Consider the following 22910-nt stretch of genomic DNA (forward strand, 5'->3'; position numbering starts at 1 on the left):
GCCATTTCAGGTATTTAATATTTGTTTCTAGTAACATATTCTTATAATCCAAATATAACTAATTACCACAAACATACTAAATTACCAAAAATTACCACAAACATACTAATTAGAGGACCCCATTTAGGAAGTTGCAAAGGTTGGTTGTGTATATATTATGAAAACATACAAAAATTTATAAATCCATCAACAATCTACATATTATATCTCACCAAAACAGATCTAAATATATTTAGGATGGGGCATATGTTGGGGAGCAGTGACATGGTACAGGAAAAACACAGAGTGTGGAGTTAAACAGACGTCAATTAAAATCTAGGTTCTGTTTCTTAAAAATCAGCTGACTCTGGGCAAATAAATTAATTTCTTTGTACTCCCAGGTTCCTCTTTGTGAATTTGGATCATAACAGTTACTTTAGAATAGTCTGACAAGTTGTTTTAAAAAAATCCAATTGTTCAATGATAAGGAATTGGTTAAATAAAGTATAGTATTTTTCGGATGCTGGATTTCTATGCAATTAATCATTTAAAAAAATGCTAATCTATATTTGTTGACATGGAAAGATTTTCATAGTATACTGCAATAATATGTGTACTATAATTCCATTTTTAACATTCCTAGAAAAAAGTCTGTGAGATACAATAATAACCCTAAGACATTAAAAATGTGGTAAGACAATGAGTGATTTTTTTTAGTTTTATTTTATATGAGTGATTTTTTAAATGCATTTATGGGTGTTTTTCATTTTCTAAATGAATATGAACTACTTGCATACTTAAGAGATAAATACATAAATAGTACTTCTCAGGCTAAGTGAAATAATTTATGTAAGTCTCAAATCCCACACTGTGTTTAATAAAAGTCAGCTATTATTATTATTAGTTACACGGCTGAACGCTTGTCACTATGTAAGCATAGCCATTTTGCTGTGACACAGAAGTGTTAAGTGTACCTAATTCAGAGCTCAGGCTAGATGTTTAAAGACAATGTATTAATAATTAAAAGAAACTATTGACCAGGTCAATATCAATTATTATTTAAATAAATAAACCAGTCTAGAGGAAAAGGTAAGTCAAAAATAAAGATTGTTCTATCAATCATCATGTATTTATTGAGAACCAACTATGCCCAACCTATATGTATTTGTGCCCCAAAATACTAAAATAAATTTCATTACTTTATTAGAATTCGTTGTTTAAAAATTGGCTTTTATTTCAAGTTCCTATTGTTCTCACATCAGAACAATAGGAAGACTTTGTGGAAAAATCTTCAGGCATCATTTCAATTTGAGGTCTTATTCCTTTGTTAAAAGAAGGTGATAATTCCATTATGCTACTTTTTGATTTTGGCAATTAAGACCAAAGTTATAATAAATATAAAATAATTTTCCTTATAGTTTTGTTATTGTGATTATTTTCCATCAATTATCCCCATTCATCTCCCTCTAGCCAGTTTCCATTGAAGAGCTTCCTCAGTAACCTAAAGGTCAACTACACTTAAATATTTGTTTTTCATGTGGGCAGCTCTCAAATTAAAGGGATTTCAGGATTGTTCCATCGATTTTGTTCATTGAGGTTTGAATATAAAAATTGAGGCACATCTCTTATAGCTCATACAAAGGGACGGGAATAGGAAAATAATATTGGTAAATGAATGAATTTCTACTTAATGTTTTGCTTTACCATAATGTATAAGGTTAAACCCTATACAAGCAACTATCATATTTTATTAACTGAACCTACCTTTCAGGCATTTCTTGCATTGTTGCAGGAATGAGTACATCTGTTAGAACCTTAATCACAGCAAAAGAGAGTTAACATAAATCCTTAATATTTCTATAGAAACACACTTACTCTTTGTCAATTACTTTTTATTCCTAGCTTTCTAGAGAATAATATGTTAACTCATTTCTGAAAGTTATACTTTTATCTCTAAAATGAATGTATATATGTAAGTTGTGTATGTGTGTTTGTGTGTGTGTGTGTGTGTGTGTGTAAAAGGCAAGGGGAGCGGGGGTATATAGAAGCACTGCAGTGCTAGTTAAGCAGGTGACACGAATGTACCGGGTACAGAGAGCTAATTATTGGAACATAAAGAACACTGAAAATAAAGGGCTAGACTGAACCTTAAATGTGGGTGATATGGTGAGTAGGACCTTGATGAGAACTAGTAAAAAGAAAAAAAGAAAAAATTAGTGCCGACTGATCCCAGCTCAGGAAAAACTATGATAAATAAAGGAGATGGGGAACCAGATAGGATATGAACAGTACAGATCCCCTAGGCTGCTCATAAACTGAGTGCACCAGCCTGGAGAAGAGGACCAAGAGGTCCTCTTGGATATTTCAAAGATATTTCAAAACGTGAGTAGATAGTCATCTACAAAGGCCTGTGCAGCTTACCAGCAAAATGCACATGTAGTCCGTGTATGTGAAACACTAAAACAAGAGACAGTATTGTATATGCCCAGTATGCTAGTTACCAATGAACTGGCCTTGGCAATCATGTACAGTTTTATGGACTAAAAGCTGACCACTTTCTAGGGATGGGATGAAGATCTTACAGAAGCTCGTATTACACTGCTCTATTTACAGTGCTCACTGTGCCTCCCTGGGTCCACCAGGAGGAGGAAAAACTCTGTGCACGTAACGGTACTTAAACTCTGGACTTTTGTGTTGGACTCAAAGAAATAGACCATTTGCTGGGGGAGGAAGTTATGCTTTAAGGATATTTCTTGGAGATGTTGAATGACAGTCCAAAACAGCTTTACCTTGATGCTGGTAAATGTGTGTGCACGAGTCCAGGTCTTTTCTTATACCTACTCTTAGAAACACCTTCTTTCCCCTTTCTGGTTACTTCCTCATGTCTTAAACACTTCAGACGATCTGTCAGTGCAAACTAAACCCTTTCTCTCTAAATGATGATATTCTTATTTGACCCAGAAAAATGAGACAATCCTTGCTCTCCTTTGTCCTTCTTCAGCTTTGGCTTGAACTAAAGGTAGAGACTCTATTTTCTTATACTGCGATGAGGAAGAACGGAACAGAGGATGCAAATATGGGCTCCCTCATCCTGGTTCAAGCCCACCTACAGTTCTTGATGTGCAAAGTTGCTTCTGGACTGAGTTTATCTAGCCTCTGCTTCACTTCTCTGCAAAGTTGAGAACGTAACAGCAGCAACTAACTTAGAAGGATTTTACTTCCTAAATACTTAACAGGACTCCAGCTTGGGTTTTCTTGCTCACTTAAATTATGTTCTAAAAGGAAAGCTTTTGTTTTTCCTTCTGACAATTTAGGAGGTTAATGTAGACAAACTCACTTTAAAATACCCAGATTGCAATACAGTTTTCTTCCTTAGCTTGGACTTGTGTCTGCTCTAACTAGGGAACAGACTGTTGGGGGAATTAGCCTCACCCTCTTCCCTGCTGAATGGCTGGCTAGATGGCCAACCAGCTCCTATTTGTTTACGATACCCTCGTGATCCTTCTGTAGACACTTAGGGACTCTTATTTGGCTTAAGAACAGAATTGGTCATGAATGCATTAACGCTAGAGATTTCCAAATTTTTCAAGTTATTAGTCCCATAAGAGTGCTTAATTCTGCTTTCCCCAAAACACTGATACTGTGAAAAAGCCACTAAGTTATTTACTCTGAAAACACCTTAAACAGTTAATAAAAATTAACTAAGTTTTTATGGAAGTATGTCACATTTAGAATCATTCTTAGCTGTAAACAGAAACTGATTTTGTTTTACTTAATGAAAAGTTATATTAAAATACATTCACTATTAAATATACACTATTAAACTGCTTGCTTTCTCCTCAGAAAAAAAATTAATAGTGTATCTCCAGCCAGGAATAACAAATTTATTGAAAATATATTGCAAAAATTTAGATGGAATGTTTTTTAAAGAAATATATGGTTCACGTTTGACATCCTAAGGAGCTTACCTTATAAAGAATTGAGTCACAAACACAGAAAATGTCAATGATAACAGGGTTTTCAAGCAGGGGAAGAAGATGATCAGGCATTCCTTGCCAAAAGTGTAATAAGAAATGCTGGATCTAGTTGAGAGCAAAGCGTATGTACATTAATATTAACATTTTCCTCAACATGAACTCATATGAAGAACAGGACAAGAACGTTTACATAATATAGTCAGCAAAGCATTCTTTGTCACTCTTACCTCCTCAAAGTTTCCATTTATTGCATTGTCCAGGATGCACTGGCAGTGAGTTTTGTACATCATTATTAGGGTATCAACCTATTTCAAGGAAGAAAAATCTTAACAAAAACATCCTTGCAGTGCTGCCTTCATTTTGTTCATGCATTCATTTGTTCATATATTCAAACACATTTTTAAAGTTCCTGTTATGTACCAAGCATTGTGCTCAATCCGAGGAATCAAAAATAAAAGCACAATTCTTATTTTAAGGAGCACACAGCCTTGTGAAGGGAGAAAGGCAAGCAAATGGACAATTGCAGGACAGTGTGATAAGAATGATGAAAAAGCTGATTGTTTAGGGAACTATGGGCCAAAGCAACATTGTAGTTTTCTGCTTAATAAAAATATTACCTTTGATTGGAGAAATAAATGTAAAATGGTAATATACATCAACTCTTCACACAGTTTTATTAAGTAGGTGCTTGGGCAGTGTGGTGCAGTGGTTTCCAGTTTCGGTTGTGGGGTCAGCTCACACTGAGCATCAGCTCCACTGCACTGTTTTGCACGGGTTGCTTTGTCTCTGACCCCAAGCTTTATATCTTCAAGTAAGGTAGTAATAACATATCATTCATAAGGTGTTAAAGAAGATAAAATGAGACATGATGCACCTGGAACAATTTTCCTGGTATGAAGTATAAGACTTTACTACATTACCTAAAATTAGTAATAATATCAAATGACTTGTTGACCAAAAAAAGATTTGAACATTAAATGTCTGTTATGAAAATTCTTTATTTCCATGTTACACTGATATTTGTATTGCACGGATAGAAAGTTTTAAACATATTTTAAAATATGCGATGGGTTAGAACTTGATAATATTCTGGCAAACTAACAATATTCATATTCACAACATCTTTATTTCATAAGCTAGAAATATTCCTACCTGTTACAGGTTGTGTTATGTGAACAGGAACAGGCTTAGAGGTTAGAGGTGTGAGCTTTGCCTGCAGGATACCTGGATTTGAATGCTAGCTCTAATCTGCTACGTGATGCTGGGCAAACTACTTTACATTTATGTGTTTTAATTTTCCTCATCTATAAAATGGAGATCATAATAACAGTAAATATCTAGTCAGGTTGTTATGAGGACTAAATAAATTAACACATGAAAGTGGTTGGAGTAATCCATAATTCATGTTAAGAAACTTACAGTTGTTAGCTATTTTTACCTTCATAGTATCTAGGGTGGTCATGATGATGGGGGTGTCCTACCCCAACTCTTTGCTCTCCAACCTTTGTCCCTGCAGACCAGCAACAGCACATATCTTTGTGGTTTAGTGCAAAGCTGTATAACGATGACATGCAGATTACCAATCTACTTCCAAGGAGGTATGCTGACTACACACCTCTGGCAGGACATGTCACCATTGATGCAAATGAGACATGCTCTTTATTTTAAGCAACGATTTTATATTTTTAGATAGGTTGCCAAGACATATTTCTAAAATGAGGATAAGGACAGCATGAAAGATAGAAAGGAATTCATAATTGTTGTCCAAAATTAACCCTTTGATCCCTGAAACCTACTAAAGTACAAGTAAACTTTTATCTTCACAAATATTTCCATTTATTTGTGTCAAAATTTTTTCTCCTATACACAAATCATCAAAAAATTTAAATCTTATAACTGATACTTTATTTAATATTTACATAGTCTTAGGACAATAAATTTTCACTGTAGCATACTCTGCAGTCTTTATAAACATACTTTTGCTCAATTTTCTGAGAATAGACATCACATTACAGAGGGTAGGAGCAGAGGCAAGGCTTAGCTCTAGTAAGGTCAGTGAGCAAGTGGGGGGAGGGTGGCAACTGCCTTGAGTGACACTGTGATGGGGGCAGAAAGCAGGCCTCTCAGCTTCAGCCAGCACCCCTCACTGGGGTCAGCTTCTCCCTAGAAAGTCTCCATCCTTCCTGCCTCAAGAAAGTAGGTGTTTAAAGTGCTTAGCTTCAGCCCCACCTGTCTTTCTAGGAACTGACAACTTACCTGGGGAACCTGGCTACTGGCTAAGAAGGTAAAAGGCAGGGCCCAGATGTCCTCAAGGGACAAAGAGTATTAGTCCCTGGAGCTCATGATGGGGACGACTGGGAATGAATTTAGAAACCAGGGGTTATTTAAGCATCTTGAATACTGAATGAGAAATGACCTACAGACCAGTTTTTCAAGTTGGCAGGTAAGGAAGTCCTTGGAAGCTAGCAGAGAAGCTGAAATAAACTATTGGAACATATTCTTCACTTCTCTTTTTTTCTTTGTTACTCTCTCCATCTACCCTCCTCACCTGGTATATTTACACAGTAAACATCTTCTTGATATGTTTGTACGTAAGCTATCCTCTCCACAAAGGTGAGCCAACAATACCCTCCCCCAAAGAACTGTGTTCCCCGAGGTCCCGCAGACTTCCACAAGTTCCCCCACAAAGTGCCACATGTTAACATCTACTGGAGGTGTCTCAAATCTGAAGTCATAATATCACATTATTTCTATATGGTTAAAAAAATGATGTGATAACCTTGAGGAATGTGATGGGAGAGGAGAATAGTAGGAAGTGGACATACTCCAGGAGACTTGAATCAGCATCTGAGAATTATCTTCAGTATTTTGCCTGTTCTTAACTGGGAGAGTAAGTCTGTCATTAGAATGAACACCGGAAGTTGCTGTGCATCTCTACTTATCTATCAATAGACCTTTTTATCAATGTGTCATTTTTATTTCTAGTTTCTACAAAAGCCCATTACTAAAGTAATACAGGTGGACATTGTTAATAATATTCCTCTATCTTTGCACCTCAAAATATGAACTGACTTAAACTTACTATGAAAGATGTTTTCCTCAAATGCTAATAAAAAATGAACGTTAATTGAAAGAAGAATGTAGAAATCTTTATGCCCTGATTTAATAATGGATCTTACTATTGGTCAGCAGATAGCCAGCAAATGACTCTAGAAGTTCAGAAATAGAGGAGGATTTAGCTTTAGACTTTACTACATAAGCACTGAAAGTTTATTTATAAACTGAATTTTATGAAACTGTTTCTACCTTAATTTTCAACAAATTTTGCAACAGAGCACAGAGTTTTACAATGGAGAGGAATCTTTGGAATCTTCGAGTGGGGTCCTTGCATTCATCTAGGCATTTCCCCCTCAGTGTTAGGAACAAATTCTGTCCTAGAGAAGTGCTTGATGACCAGTTACTGAAATTAAATGGAGCTAATAGAAAATATAACGCTTATAATTAAAGAAATTGCATGTGATAGACACATTCTAGTATTTTCTTCCTTGATACTGAGTTTTAAATAAAAATAATCTTTAGTCTTTAGAGGTTTATTTTACCACCTTCTGATTATATACTATCATGGAGATGGTAAATAATTAATTGGAAAGTCTTTAATCGATGTTAGTAAATGTTTGTCCCTCCTATAAATCAGTCAATTATGTTTGATTATGTAGATTTCTATTTCCTGCGAGTGCCATGAGATTCCCAGCAAATTGAGATATGGAGCCAACATATCAGAAAATCAATAGAGAAGTATCTTTAATTGATACCTTGTCCTTAGAAATGCATCCTTGGTACACAAGGTGTTGAGCACTGGGGAATTCTGGAAGAAGTGTTCCAGTTTTTGAGCTAAGCGAATATTTACGAGTGAAGCCACCCTATAATTTAGAAAAATGAAAAGAAATAAATCATTATCAATTGTTTGGCTCCAAAATACAATTCTAACAGAATAGAAACTTACAAAATTTCATTCTTTTTCATCCTGCAAACCATGACAAGTTAGGAGATTTGGGTAACTGTTTATTAGATCAAATAACTGAATAAACTAGACATTTCAGCAGAATTACTGTTGCCAAATCATAAATAGTTTCACAGTCTGGATATTTTTCTTATACTTTGGATTTTAGTTTAGACACTTGCCATTTTTCACAACTTTTAGAAATTTAATTTTAGTTCACAAGTTTACATTTGTTAGTGACATAAGTTTTGAAAGATCTATTTTTAGACTACTGAAATTATTTTAATATGAAAGGATCAGAAATTGCCAAATTTACTTATGGATTACCAAATCATTTATGGATTAAATAAATGCGATGATAATAAGTTAATTAATTTATCCAACCTCAGAGATAATTAATGGTAAAATTGTGATTGGAGTCCCAAACTAGTACTCTGGATTTTCCCACCTCAATCTTCTTCCCCCTGCCAAATTCAGATATTTTTCTTCTTTTGAATCCTTTGGGGAAAGCATACCTCTGGTAGTTTTCAGAAAATTAGAAAAAATGACAAATAAGTAACATATAATAATTGCAGTGCTAATGTACCTACAAGAAACACACACAGAAAGAGAGAACGCATATTCATGACGGAACCAGAGCCTTGGCGAATCAGTCTCCCAGGTCACAACTGATTGTTCCTTCTCCACAAACAAAACTTTAACAAATTGGATTCTAGTAAAAAGTTTGGCAAAGAATAAAATTGTGAATATGGTAAAGGAAGTAGTGTTCCTGGCAAGGACCAAATTTCATTCTTTCTCATAGTTTTCCTACATTTGCTTCTCGAGTTTTTGTGTTTCTTTGTGTGTCTTTGTCATATTGAAGATGTTTACTAGACAAAAGCTTCATTACTTAGACATAGGTAGATTGGGTCCCTACCCTGTCTTATCATTCCCAACATTTGTAGACTCTTACAGAATTATCATGATAAATCAGAAAGAAGTTGGGGGGACTTTTGAGTCCTTAAACACCAATTTCTTACTGACTGATTTGATATATGCTTTCACACAAATTTTATACTAAAAGTGCAGTAGAATTTCATTACTTTCAGGTTAGGTTTTAGTTTTTAGCCTTGTTAATCTTTATTTTCAAGCATGGATAGAAAAGGATTATTCTGATTAACTAATTTTTAAGAAATTAATAAAGAACTACTACATAAATATCATAAACTGAGATAATAGCATGGTTGATCCAAATTAAATCAGTCTTAATTCAAGATATGCTTCAAAGATTTTTAATTGCTTTGGGTTGTCATTTATGAGCACCAATTATCATTGTGCTGACAAAGAATGGTATTGTCAATGAATAGGGAAAAATAATAAAATGCAAGAAAATAAAGAATTTAATCTGGAAGGAAATGATATGGCAAAATATGAAACTAACATTTGATAAACATAAAAAAATGCACCTAAATTCTAACTTTAGGAAAGCTTACACTTTTTTCTTATACCTTTTCTCTTGGGTGGAATATCATGTTTATTCATCCCCAAAGCATAATTTGGTGAGATTTAAAAGAGAGACAAAGAAATAGAAACCAAAAATGACAATACATAATGTACATGGTGTACTAAATTTAAGTTAGGAATATGAGAATAGTCTCATTTCCATGAAACAAATATAATTAGTAATCAAAAATCTTTCTACAAAGGAAAAAAAAAAAACTGGCCCAGGAGATTTAACAGATGAATTTTCTCAAGCATTCAGGAAACAAATCATTTCAAACTGAAAAGATTTTTTCCATACAGTGAAAAAGAAGAACCACTTCCCAATTCATTTAAAAACTTTTATGCCAGAATTGGACAAGGACAGAAAAGGAAAGAAAAATTATAGGCCAATCTTGCTTAGTATCATACTTGAAACAGTACCAGACAAAATATTAGCAAACCGGGGCTTCCCTGGTGGCGCAGTGGTTGGGAGTCCGCCTGCCGATGCAGGGGACACGGGTTCGTGCCCCGGTCCGGGAAGATCCCACATGCCGCGGAGCGGCTGGGCCCGTGAGCCACAACTACTGAGCCTGTGCGTCTGGAGCCTGTGCTCCGCAACGGGAGAGGCCGCGACAGTGAGAGGCCCGCGCACCGCGATGAGGAGTGGCCCCCGCTCGCCGCAACTGGAGAAGGCCCTTTCACAGAAACGAAGACCCAACGCAGCCAAAAATAAATAAATAAATTTAAAAAAAATAAAAAAATATTAGCAAACCAAATCCAGCAATCTATAAGAGTGATCATAGCCACCTTAGGTTTAAATTGATCACATTAACAGAAAAAAAATGAGAATTATATATATTACATAACCATCTCAATGGATGCAGAAAAAGCATTTGTTTAAAATCCATCTACCAGGGAAGAGATATGGGAACATATGTATATGTATAACTGATTCACTCTGTTTTAAAGCAGAAACTAACACACCATTGTAAAGCAATTATACTTCAATAAAGATGTTAAAAAAAAAAAAATCCATCTACCATTCACTACTTTCTCTCCCTCTCCCCCTCTCTTTCTCTCTCCCCTCCTCCATGCTAGAAACAGAGGAAAACTCCTTAACCATTCAATAAATATTTATCAAAAACCCACAGCAAATATCATCCTCGATGGTAAAATACTATAAACATTCTCTTAAAAAACACGAATAAGATAAAGTTGCCTACTCTCCTATCTTTTATTCAACATTGTACGAGTTATAGCCTGAGCAGTAAGACCAGAGAAAGTGATGAAAGATTAAATATTGAAAAGGAAGAAACAAAACTAGCATTATTTGCAACTGAGTTGGTTGATTACATTGAAAACTAAAGCAAACTGCACAAAAATTGTTACAGTTAACAAGAGAGATTTTCAGCAATGTTGCTGAATACAAAATCAATGAAAAAGTCAGTTGAATTTCTAAAATCAAGAAACAAATATTAAGAACATGCAATAAAAAGATACTGTATAAAATAACAACAAATATTAAAATAAAGTTGAAATATCAATAAAGGGATAGAAAATCTAAAAAGAAACCAAAAAGAAATTCTAGAGCTGAAAAGTACAATAACTTAAATTAAAAACTTATCAGAGGGATTCAAAGGTATATTTGAGTAGGCAGAAGAATCAGAGAACTTGAAAAAAGGATAATGGAAATTATTGAATCTGAGAAACAGAAAGAAAAAATGTAAGAAAAGTAAACCGAATCTAAGGGACCCATGGGAGATTATCAAGCAGACCAACATACACATTGTGGGAATCCCAGAGGAAAAGGAGGGGGAGCAGAGAGATTATTTGAAAAAATAATGGCTCTAAACATCCCAAGTTTGATGAAAAACATGAATATAAACATCCAAGAATCTTAACAAGGTCCAGATAGGATGAACTCAAAAAGATGTACAGCAAGACACATTATAATCAAATTTTCAGAAGACAAAGACAAAGAGAGAATCTTGAAAGAAGCAAAAGAGAAGTAACTCATCACCTACAAGGAATACTCAATAAGATTATCAGCAGATTTCTCAGCAGAAACTTTGAATTCCAGAATGACATATTCCAACTGCTACGAGAAATAAATTGTCAACCAAAAATCCTATACTTGACATAACTGTTTTTCAGAAGTGAAGTAGGAATTAAGACATTTGCAGATAAACAAAAGCTGAGTGAGTTTGTTACTACTAGACTTGTTCTACAGGAAATGCTGAAGGGAGTCCTATGGGTTAAAATGAAAGGACACTAGACAGTAGCTTGAAGTCATACAAAAAATTAAAGATCTCAGTAAAGGAAAATACATGGGCAATTATAAAAGCTAGTATTATTGTAACAACAGTTGTAAGTCTACTTTCTGTTTTCTACATAATTTAAGAGACATTTTTTTAAAACAATTATTAGTATAAAAGCTAATATTATTGTAACTTTGGTTTGTAACTCCACATTTTGTTTTCTACAAAATTTAAAGACTAATTCATTATTTTAAAAAACTATTATTGTATATTTTTGGACACAATTTATAAAAATCTAATTTTGTGATATCAATAACTGAAAGAGAGACATTTCCATGCAAATGAAACCAACCAAAAGAAAATGGGGTGGTGGGGGGCTACTCTAATATCATATAAAATAGACTTTAAGTCACAAAATATTATAGAAGATAAAGAAGGACATTATATACTAACAAAAGTTTCAATAAATCAAGAAGATATAATAATTATAAATATTTACACACCTATAACAGACCATCAAAATATATGAAGGAAAAAAATGACAGTATTAAAGGGAGAAATAGTTCTACAATAACAGTTGGAGATGTTGATACCCCACCCTCAGTTATGCACAGAACAACAAGGCTGAAGATAAGTAAGGAAATAGAGGACCTGAGCAGCACAATAAACCAACTAGATCTACAGACATAGGCAGAACACTCTACTGAACAACAGAATACACATTTTTCACAAGTGAACATATAACATCTTCCAGGAGAGACCATGTATATTGGCCATAAATTAAATTTCAATAAATTTTAAAAGATAGAGATCATACAAATTATCTTCTCTGATCACAGTGGGATGACAGAAGGAAAACTGGAAAAATTAACAAATTTGACAAAATTAAACATACTCTTAAGCAACCAATAGATCAAAGGAAAAATCATAAAGGCAATTAAAAAATATTTAGAGATGAATGAAAATGGAAACATGACACAAGAAAACTTACAGGATGCAGCAAAAGTAGTACTAAGGGAAAAAATAAGAAAGATGTCAAATCAACAACCTACATTTACAACTTAAGTAATTAGAAAAAGAACACAGTAAACCCAAATGGGTAGAGAGAAGGAAATAATAAAATTTGAGCAGAGATAGATGAAATAGAGAATAGAAAAACAATAAAGAAAATCAATGAAACCAAAAGTTTGTTCTTCAAAAAGATTGAAATTGACAAACCCATAGGCAGACTGACTTTAAAAAAGAAGAGAGAAGACTCAAATGACTAAGACAAAAAATAAAAGATAACCGAGTCTACTAAAATAAAAGGATTTTAAAAGAGTACTATGAAGAATTGTACATCAACAAATTGGATAACTTAGATGAAGTGGATAAATTCACAGATACACAAATCCTACCAAGACTGAATCACAAAGAAACAGAATATCTGAATCAGTCTACAACTAGTAAGGAAATTGAATCAGTAATCAAAAATCTCCTGAAAAAAGAATGGATCTGGACCTGATGGCCTCACTGGTGAATTGTACCAAACATATAAAGAAGAAATAACACCAATATTTCTTACAGTTTTCAAAAAAATTGAAGAGGAAGGAACACTTCTTAATTCATTCTATGAGGGCAGCATTACCGTGATACCAAAGTCAGACAAAGACACTTCAAGAAAAGGAAACTACAGACCAAAATATCTTACGAACATTGACACAAAAATCCTCAGCAAAATACTAGCAAACTGAATTCAGCAAGATATTAAAAGGATTATACAACATGACCAAGTGAGATTTACTCCTGTAATGTAGGGATGGTTCGGAACACAAAAATCAATCAATGTAATACACCACATCAACAGAATGAAGAAAAACTAAACACATGATTATCTCAATTGATGCATTTGACGAAGTTTGACACCCTTTCATAATAAAAACACTCAACAAACTAAGAATAGAAGGAAACTACCTCAACATATTAAAAGTCATAAACCCACAGCAAACATCCTACTCAATGGTGAAAGCTTGAAAGCATTTCCTTTAAGACAAGGATAAGGCACAGCTGCTCATTTTCACCAATTCTATTCAACTAGAAGTTCTAGCCAGAAAAATTAGGTAAGAAAAAAAAACATCCAATTGGAAAGGAAGAAGTAAAATGATCTCTGTTTGTAGATGATATGATCTTATATGTAGGAAACTTTAAAGATTCCACAAAAACAAAAAACAAAAAACAACTGTGAGAACTGATAAATGAATTCAGCAAAGTAGCAGGATACAAAGTCAACACACAAAAATCAGTTGCATTTCTATAATATAATAATGAACAATCTTAAAAAGAAATTAAGAAAACAATTCCATTTACAATAGAATCAAAAATAGATAAAAATTAACTTAACCAAGGAGGTGAAAGACTTGTACAATGAAAACTTCAAAACATTGCTCAAAGAAATTAAAGAAAACATAAATAAAAGACATCCTGTGTTCACAAATTGAAAAACTTATTGTTAAGATGCCAATACTACCCAAAGCAATCTATAGATTCAATGCAAAATCCCAATGATGTTTTTCGCACAAATAGAAAAATCCATCCTAAAATTCATATGGAACCTCAAGATACACCAAGGAGTAAAAACAATCTTGAAAACGGACAAAGTTGGAGGATTCACACTTCCTGATTTCAAAACTTACTATTGATACAAAGCTACAGTAATCAAAACTGTGGTGTTGACACAAAGACAGGCATGTAGATCAATGGACTAGGATAGAGAGCTCAGAAATAAACCCTTGCAAAAAATGCTCAAAAGATTTTGACAAGGACGCCAAGAATATTCAATGGGGAAAGCGCAGTCTTTTCAACAAATGGTGATGGTAAAACTTGACATCCATGTATAAAAGAATAAAGACAGACCTTTACCTAATACCACATACAAAAATTAACTCAAAATAGATATATGGACTTGGCAAAGATTTCTTGGATATGATACCAAAGGCACAGGCAACAAAAACAAAATTAGACAAATTGGACTTCATAAAAATTACAAATGTTTGTGCATCAAAGGACACTATCAACAGAGTAAAAAGGCAATTTATGAAATGAGAAAAAATATTCACAAATTGCATATCTCAAAAGGGATTAATATTCAGAATATATAGAGAACTTGTAAAACTTAACAAAAAACCAACCAACCTGATTCAAAAATGAACAAAGGACTTGAATAGACATTTGTCCAAAGAAGATATACCAATAGTCAATAAGCACATGAAAGATGTTCAACACTACCAATCATTAGGGAAAATCAAATCAAAATCAAAATGAGATACCACTTCATCCGCATTAGGATGGCTAGTATTAAAAAAAAGAACAAAAAACAACCAAAAACCAGAACATAACAAGTATTAGCCAGTAGGTAGAGAAACTGGAACCCTTGTACACTGTTGGTGGGAATGTAAAATGGTATAGTGCTGTGTAAAACAGTATGATGGTTCCTCAAAAAATAAAAAATATAATTATTATATGAGCAGTAATTCCTCTTCTGGGTGTATCTCCCAAAGAATTGAAAGCAGGGTCTCAAAGAAATATTTGTACACCCATGTTCATAGTAGCATTATTCACAACAGCTAAACCATGGAAGCAATCCAAATATCCACTGAGAGATGAATGGATAATCAAAATGTTGTATATACATACAATGGAATATCATTCAGCCTTAAAAAAGAAGGAAATTCTGAAATATGCTACAACATGGATGAACCTTGAGGACATTATGCTAAGTGAAATACAAATACTGTATGATTACACATATATGATGTACCTAGAGTAGTCGTAATCATAGAGACAAAAAATAGAATGTTAGTTTCCAAGGGCCAGGTGGAAGGGGAGATGGGGAGTTATTTTTTAATATGTATAGCATTTCAGTTTTGCAAGAGTAAAAGTTCTGGAGATAGGTGGTGGTGATGGTTGCCCAACAATATGAATGTACTTAATACCACTGAACTATATGTGTACTTAAAATGATTAAGATAGTAAATTTTATGTTAATTATGTTTTGCCACAATAAAAATAATCAAAAAATCAATTACAGGTGAAATAAAGACTTAAGTGTTAGAAGAATAAATAGAAAAATATTTTTATGATCTAGATTATACACAAATTTTTTAAAAAGATACAAAAATGCTAATCATAAAGTTTAAAATGATCTTCATCAAAAGATACTATAGAATGTTGAGCCATGCCACTAACAGAGAGAAGTAATTTACAGCACATAACCTACAGGATCTTAGTATCCAGAATATATAAAGTCTTTGAACCAAAGTTTTAAATAGAAAAATTATATGATCTGAACAAACGTTTCATAGAATAGAATTGACCGATAAAAATCCCAAAAGATATTCAAGCTCATAATTTTGATGTAGTTATCAAAAACAATTTTCAAGTGAAAACCACAGATACCATTTTACACCTATTGGACCGGCAAAAACTCAAATGTCATTCAATGCCAAGTGTTCCTGAGAATGCGGAGCAAAAGGAATGCTCACACACAGCTGGAGAGACATAAACTGATACAACCATTTTGGAAAACACCTTGATCTTAACTAGTAAAGTTAAACATGAGTACGTATATCCTAAGACCCGAAATTCCACTCCTGCACATGTGCACCTGGACAACATTCAGAGTAATAATGTTTTTCAGGCAAAAAGGAAAAAATTCTCCCAAACTGGAATGAATAAATGTGCTGTGATATTTTCATACTATGGAATATTAGCAGTACAAAAAAGGTACTAGAACTACATATATTAACATTGATGAATTACAAAACCTAATGTTGAATGAAACCAGAAAGTCATAGGGAAAAATGAATCCATTTTTATGTAGGGAAAATAATAAATAATATATTGGTGATAACAAACTGGGCAATAATAAATGATACATAATATTTACTATTTTAATCATTTTTAAATATATAGTTCAGTGGTACTAAGTACATTCATATTGTTGTGTAATCATCACGACAGTGTTTAATATTCATGGTATACATTCATAAGTGATAAACTTTAAGGAAAGACAAAGGAGTAATTAACACCAAATTCTGGAGGGCAGTAATTTCTGGTAGGGAGGGGGAAGTGATGGGGTGAGGGCACACAGAGGACTTATCCCTTTTCAGCTATGAGGTAGGTCGTGAGTTTTCATCTTATGCTTATTTTTAAAACTCTGTGTGTGTGTGCGTGTATGCATGTGTTACAAATAATGCATTACCAAATAAAAATGTTAGAGTGCTATGGAAACACACTTAAGGAACAGAGTATATGTCTTTAATTCTTATTTAAAACTCTCATGTTGATAAATTATAGTTTTGTGTAATAGAAGCTAGCAACACGTGTGGAACATCAACAGGGGGCAAGAGTACCTAAAGAAAAAATTCAAAAATTAAATTTGTTTGGATATGTTAACAAATGTGTACATGGTATAAATCAAATAATAATATTCTGTCTAGAACATGTAACACAAAAAGAAAGGAGAGATTGATAAGCTGGGAAAAATTAGAATATGATCATTTTAATTCCACTAGTAGATTTTCTATTTTAATTACACTAAACGAGGTGCCAGATCTTAGACCAGCTATGGAGGTCTGGGTTTTTTTTTTTCTCTCAACTGATGACTTCACTACTCTTGGTTGAACTATTAAGAATCTTATTTCCAAAAGAAAACAAGAAGGAACCTACAGAAAAGAAACAATATGATTAGAAGACAAGAGGGTCTGATTTATGAGGAAAGATTAAAGGATTTAAGCTGCACAGTTTGGCTAAGTGATGACTAAAAGAGAGCATGATAACAGTCTACAAATATTTGAAAAGCATATACCAAGGAGGGAGGATTTGCTGTTTATCTTGGTACAAAGTTGTTAAACTGGCCATGAATGGTTGATGTTAAGGAGAAGGAAACTCAAGCTATCAGGGAAACTTCCTGATTGAAATGTATGAAATCAAGGGACTTATTCCCTAGGAAATAATGGCAACTTCATTACTAGAGCTACTTAAAACAAAATTGACCCACACTAAAAGAGTCACAGGAAAAGAAAGGCTTCCTTTGACCAGGACAAAGTATTAAAACTAGGTTTCATTTGGTTTTTTTTTTATTCCTGGGAATTAAAGTATTCTGAGACTTTCTCTAAGACATTTTTGAAATCTGAACCACTATATTTATGAATAAAAAATTTAAAACAATCAAAATTCATACCACTGACTGATAATTACTCTTAATTTCCTCTACATGTTTTGTTTTGCTTTCGTTGCTGTTGATTTTGTTTGCTTTTATATTATGAACTATTTAAAACTTATAAAAAGGTACAGGTAAAAAGTAATAAATACTCATGTACTTACCATCCCAATTAATATATTAGACATTTGAAATATATTAGACATTTGAAACATTAAAGCAGCCTCTGTAGCCCTCCCTAATCTCATTTCCTTCCCTCCCCATAAGGAATAATTAATGTTCAGGATTTGGTTTATATCATTATTATTCAAACCTTTAAAAATTTACCTCATATGTCAATATTCTTAAATAACATATACTATTGCTTTAAAACTGGTACCACGCAGTAGGTATCTTTCTACATTCAATGAGCTTTTTTCATACAACTTTAGGTGTTTGAGATGAACCTAATTTGATTCTTATAGCTACAGTTCACTCATTTCCAAAGCAGTATAGTATTTCCCTGTATTAAATATATAAAAATTTATTTTCCCACTATATCATAATAGACTTTCATTTTTTGGTATTCTGAAATTATAAACAGTACTGCAATGAACATCCTCATACATGCCTCCTTGTGCACGGTGTAAAGTTTTCTCTAGGAATGCAGTCATAACGTGCGTGAACTTTCAACTTTCCGAGATATTGCCCCTCCTACCATTTATGAGAGTCCCTCTGCTCCACATTCTTAACAATATTCAAAACACATATTTTGATACTTTTTAATTGCTGTTATTCCAATAATGGTAAAATAATTACTTTTAGGTTCTAATTTGCATTTCCCTGATTAAAAATTAGATATGTTTATTGGCAGGGATAGTATTCAAAATATTTATTGAATATATGTTATAGAACCTGGTCAATCAGAATGGACACCACGAGCACCAACACTATTTATCAATCATTCTTTTTCATCTTGTGTGAATTGCCTGTTCATATACTTTGCTACATTTCTATTGGGTTATCATTTTATTACTAAATTGAACACATATTCTAAAACGGTGCCATCTGATAGAAATTTCTGTAATGATGAAAATATTCCATTTTTCTAAAATGTTCTATTACCTGCACTGTTCAAATACAGTATTCACTAGCCAGCACTTGAAATGTAAATAATGTGCAGAGAAACTGAATATTTTATTTTACGTAATTAACAGCCATGTGTGGCTAGTGGCTACCATACTGCATAGCATAGTATTTATAGATATGAATCTTCTATCATTTATATATGATATATATATATCCAGTTTTATTTTACACATTTTACATATTTGAAGCCATATAAACATATATTTGTTTTTGCATCCTGTTTTTCTTCCTAATTAACATTTCTCCATGTCATTAAAAGAGCCCTTTAATAAATGATATAATATTCAGTCCCATAAAAGTCTTATAAATTATGTAATCTTTTGTTTTTTGTAAAAAGACTTTATTTCTTTTTATTGCTGAATAATATTTCATTGTATGGATATACCAGCTTTTGGTGTTTTGTTTTTTTTTTAACATCTTTATTGGAGTATAATTGCTTTACAATGGTGTGTTAGTTTCTGCTTTATAACAAAGTGAATCAGTTATACGTATACATATGTCCCCATATCTCTTCCCTCTTGCGTCTCCCTCCCTCCCACCCTCCCCATCCCACCCCTCTAGGTGGTCACAAAGCACCGAGCTGATCTCCCTGTGCTATGTGGCTGCTTCCCACTAGCTATCAGTTTTTATGTAATCATTTTTATTATTAGTCATTTAGATTGAATACAGTTTTTCACTGTAGTCAATAACAATTTTGTCCATAATATTTTGTCTGCATTTTCTATTATTTCTTCATGTGAGACTCATACAAAAGTGAAATTAGTGGGAGAAAGAGGATGAACACTTTAAAGACTTGAACACAGATCTTGCAATTATTTTCCAGAAAGTTTGTTCTGTCTTCACCATCAGGGTATGAAAGAACTTATCTCACCATACATTCACCAGCTTCATAATAATTTCTTAATATTTGATAATTTTATTATTTAAAATGTTAATTTTAATTTATTTGGTAGTTCATTTTTCATGCATTTATTGGTCTTCCTTATGCGTATTGTCTATTCATATCTTTTTTTTTTACTATTTATTGAGGTCTTCATATTTTTTTAAATTCATAGGATTTCTTCATATAGTAAAGATATTATCCCACTGTCATATTTGCCTGTGACAATGGAATATCTTCCTACTGTCTTTCTTCTGACTTCAGATTTTGTATATGATGCTTTGATTTAAAGGAGTTTTCAATTTCCGTTTTGGTTTTTTTCCTTTGAAATTTCTTAAATTGTTTTCATGGTAGAAAGTCATTCCCTGCCCCCCACCCCGAAATGAGGTAGATACATGTTTCCTTCTAATTATTATTTTTGTATTTAATAATTTATATGAACTTCATAAAGGTATGAGGTATAGAAATTTTTTTCCAAAAAATTTTTTTCTAACATTATGCCCTGAAGAATTTTATTTATTTATTTGGTACTCTATCTTCCTTCATAAAGGAGTTATGACAATTCACTGAAAAATATGTCTTCCTTCATTGGTTGTAATGTCTCCTTGATCACACACTAAATTATTACACACACTATGGCCTTTTTTCAGGTAACTAATTTCTGCTGTAGATTTGTTCTACCTACATTTGAGTCAGTATAATAGTGTCATAATATTTTGATATCTGCCAGACAAGACCCTTTTGACTATTCTTGTTTATACTTCTCTCAACTATTACTTCCTATATATCCTTCTAGATCAAGTTAATCATTTCCAAAAAAAACTGCCCACTCAAAATTTTAATAGAGTATTAAATGTCTAAACCAATTTAAGGAAGAATTGACATATTTATAGTATCTAGCATTCCTATCCAGACATGTGGTATGTCCTTTCATTTAAAATTTTCTTTTATAGCTGTATTTTTTTTTCAAATAGGTAGTATGCTTCTCTTATTATGATTACTCCCAAATATTTTGCATTTCTGCTGGTTCCTGCAATTTACATTTTATAATGTTCTACCTTTCTTGTCTTCCACAGAGACTGTTCCCACCTCTCTCAATAGGGAATCTGTGAGAAAAGTAAGTCCTGTAGAAAAGGATTTGAGTGACCATTTTCTCAGGTCTCCCAAGGATGGCACTTAGCTAGTACTATTCCAGATGCATAAAAGAGCCCATTCCCTACATACAATGGATGCCTTGGGGCATTAGGGCTACAGACTCTCTGGGAATCCTGACTGAGAAGAGCTGGGACTTTTTTTAAGTTCTTCAAACTCCTACTACTCCCTACCAAGATTTCACTCACAGAAAATGACCTAACTGACTGCTGATACCTCAGAGAGAAATCCCAAACCACCAAACTATCTCAATTTCCTGCCACAAAATCCACAAATCCACTTGCATCTGAACTAACCCATTTCTTTTTCCAGTTTTAATGGAGTAAGTGTTCCTTCTCTCCAGGGCCACTTTGTCCACTCGGAAGCTCTTCCCTGCCCACGCCTTCAGTGACCCTGTACTCTCAACTTTCCCCTCTTATTCATATCTTTGGTCTCTACTCTTTACTGAATCTGTTTTACCAACATTAGAACCATAGTCTAATCTTCCTTCAAAACTAAATGTCAGGCTTCCCTGGTGGTGCAGTGGTTAAGAATCCGCCTGCCAATGCAGGGGACACGGGTTCGAGCCCGGGTACGGGAAGATCCCACATGCTGCGGGGCAACTAAGCCCGTGCGCCACAACGACTGAGCCTGCGCTTTAGAGACCACGAGCCACAGCTACTGAGCCTGCATGCTGCAACTACTGAAGCCCACGCACCGCAACAAGAGAAGTCACTGCAATGAGAAGCCCGCGCACCGCAACGAAGAGTAGCCCCCGCTCGCCGCAATTAGAGAAAGCCCGCGCACAGCAACAAAGGCCCAATGCAGCCATAAATAAATAAATTTATAGAAACAGAAACTAAAAAACTAAATGTCAAGCCCTCCTCCAACTATCACCCTTGACTTGACTAAATTTTCTATGTTCAATGCCACTGCCCATTCGTTTCACAAACCAAACCCCGGCTCTCCCCTGAAAATGCTCTTGCTGCAGTCATTAATTATCTCCACTTAACTAATTTAATAGATCTTTTCCAGTTCTTATCTTGATGACCTTTTAGCACCATTTGATAGTAGCAACCATTCCTTCCTGTTGGAAGCACTCTTTCCTCTTGGCTTCTGTGCCACTGTATTCTCCTTCCTCTTACCTCTCTGGATTCTCTTCAGTTATCTTGCTGACCCTATTTTTCTTTCCCACTTTTCACAACTCTTTTCTCGTAATGTCTTCTCTTCTTATTTATTTATTTTTTCCTAGACATTTTTATTCATTACCCTGACTTCAATCACCATCAAACTAAATACTTAAATCCTCTTGTCCAGCCACATATATCCAACTGCTCACTTCAAGTCTACACTGGATGTTTTACAAGCACATCAAATATGGCAAGTTCCAAATTGAACCCCTTATCTTTCTGTTCTTTCTACCTGCTTCTCTTCCAGTGTTTCCTAGCTAAAATCAGTCACTTCTCTCCATCCCTAGGGCTATTATCCTCATTCAGATATTTTCTTATCCAGACTAGCCATACATCTATAACATGATGCTCCTCTTGTTTGCCTTCCTGTATGCCAGTGTTTGATATTTGGCAATGTCAAAGATATTTTTGGTTTTCACAACGAGGGGGAGGGAAGGCTATTGGATTCTAGTGGATAGAAACCAGAGACAGTGTGATGTTGCTGAATATCCTACAATGCACAGCACATCTCCCACTACACAGAATTATCTGGCCTAAAATGTCAGTGGTACCAAGGCTGAGAAACCCTAATCTATACTGTTCCATCTGTCTGGACCACTCTTCTTCCCTCTGCCCCTACTCCTTCTCCAAACTCCTTCTTATTCTCAGTTCTTTCTTTAAATGTCACTTCCTGTAGGAAATGTCCTTAACCACTTAAACCAGTTTAA

The 22910-nt window shown here is 33.9% G+C and overlaps 1 protein-coding gene across 1 annotated transcript in view; it reads right to left on the reverse strand.

Annotated features, from left to right (window-relative positions):
* The window catches only part of RFX6 (regulatory factor X6), a 55338-nt gene that overhangs the window by 12096 nt on the left and 20332 nt on the right, over window positions 1-22910 (reverse strand). The window contains exons 7-10 of the mRNA XM_068551427.1: window positions 7769-7876; window positions 4184-4261; window positions 3948-4061; window positions 1744-1793 (exon numbers count right to left, since the gene is read on the reverse strand). Coding sequence (XP_068407528.1) covers window positions 1744-1793; window positions 3948-4061; window positions 4184-4261; window positions 7769-7876 — 350 coding nt within the window. The remainder of the gene's footprint in view (window positions 1-1743; window positions 1794-3947; window positions 4062-4183; window positions 4262-7768; window positions 7877-22910) is intronic.

The sequence above is a fragment of the Eschrichtius robustus genome, chromosome 9 (genome assembly GCF_028021215.1).
Source record: "Eschrichtius robustus isolate mEscRob2 chromosome 9, mEscRob2.pri, whole genome shotgun sequence".
Lineage (NCBI taxonomy): Eukaryota > Metazoa > Chordata > Mammalia > Artiodactyla > Eschrichtiidae > Eschrichtius > Eschrichtius robustus.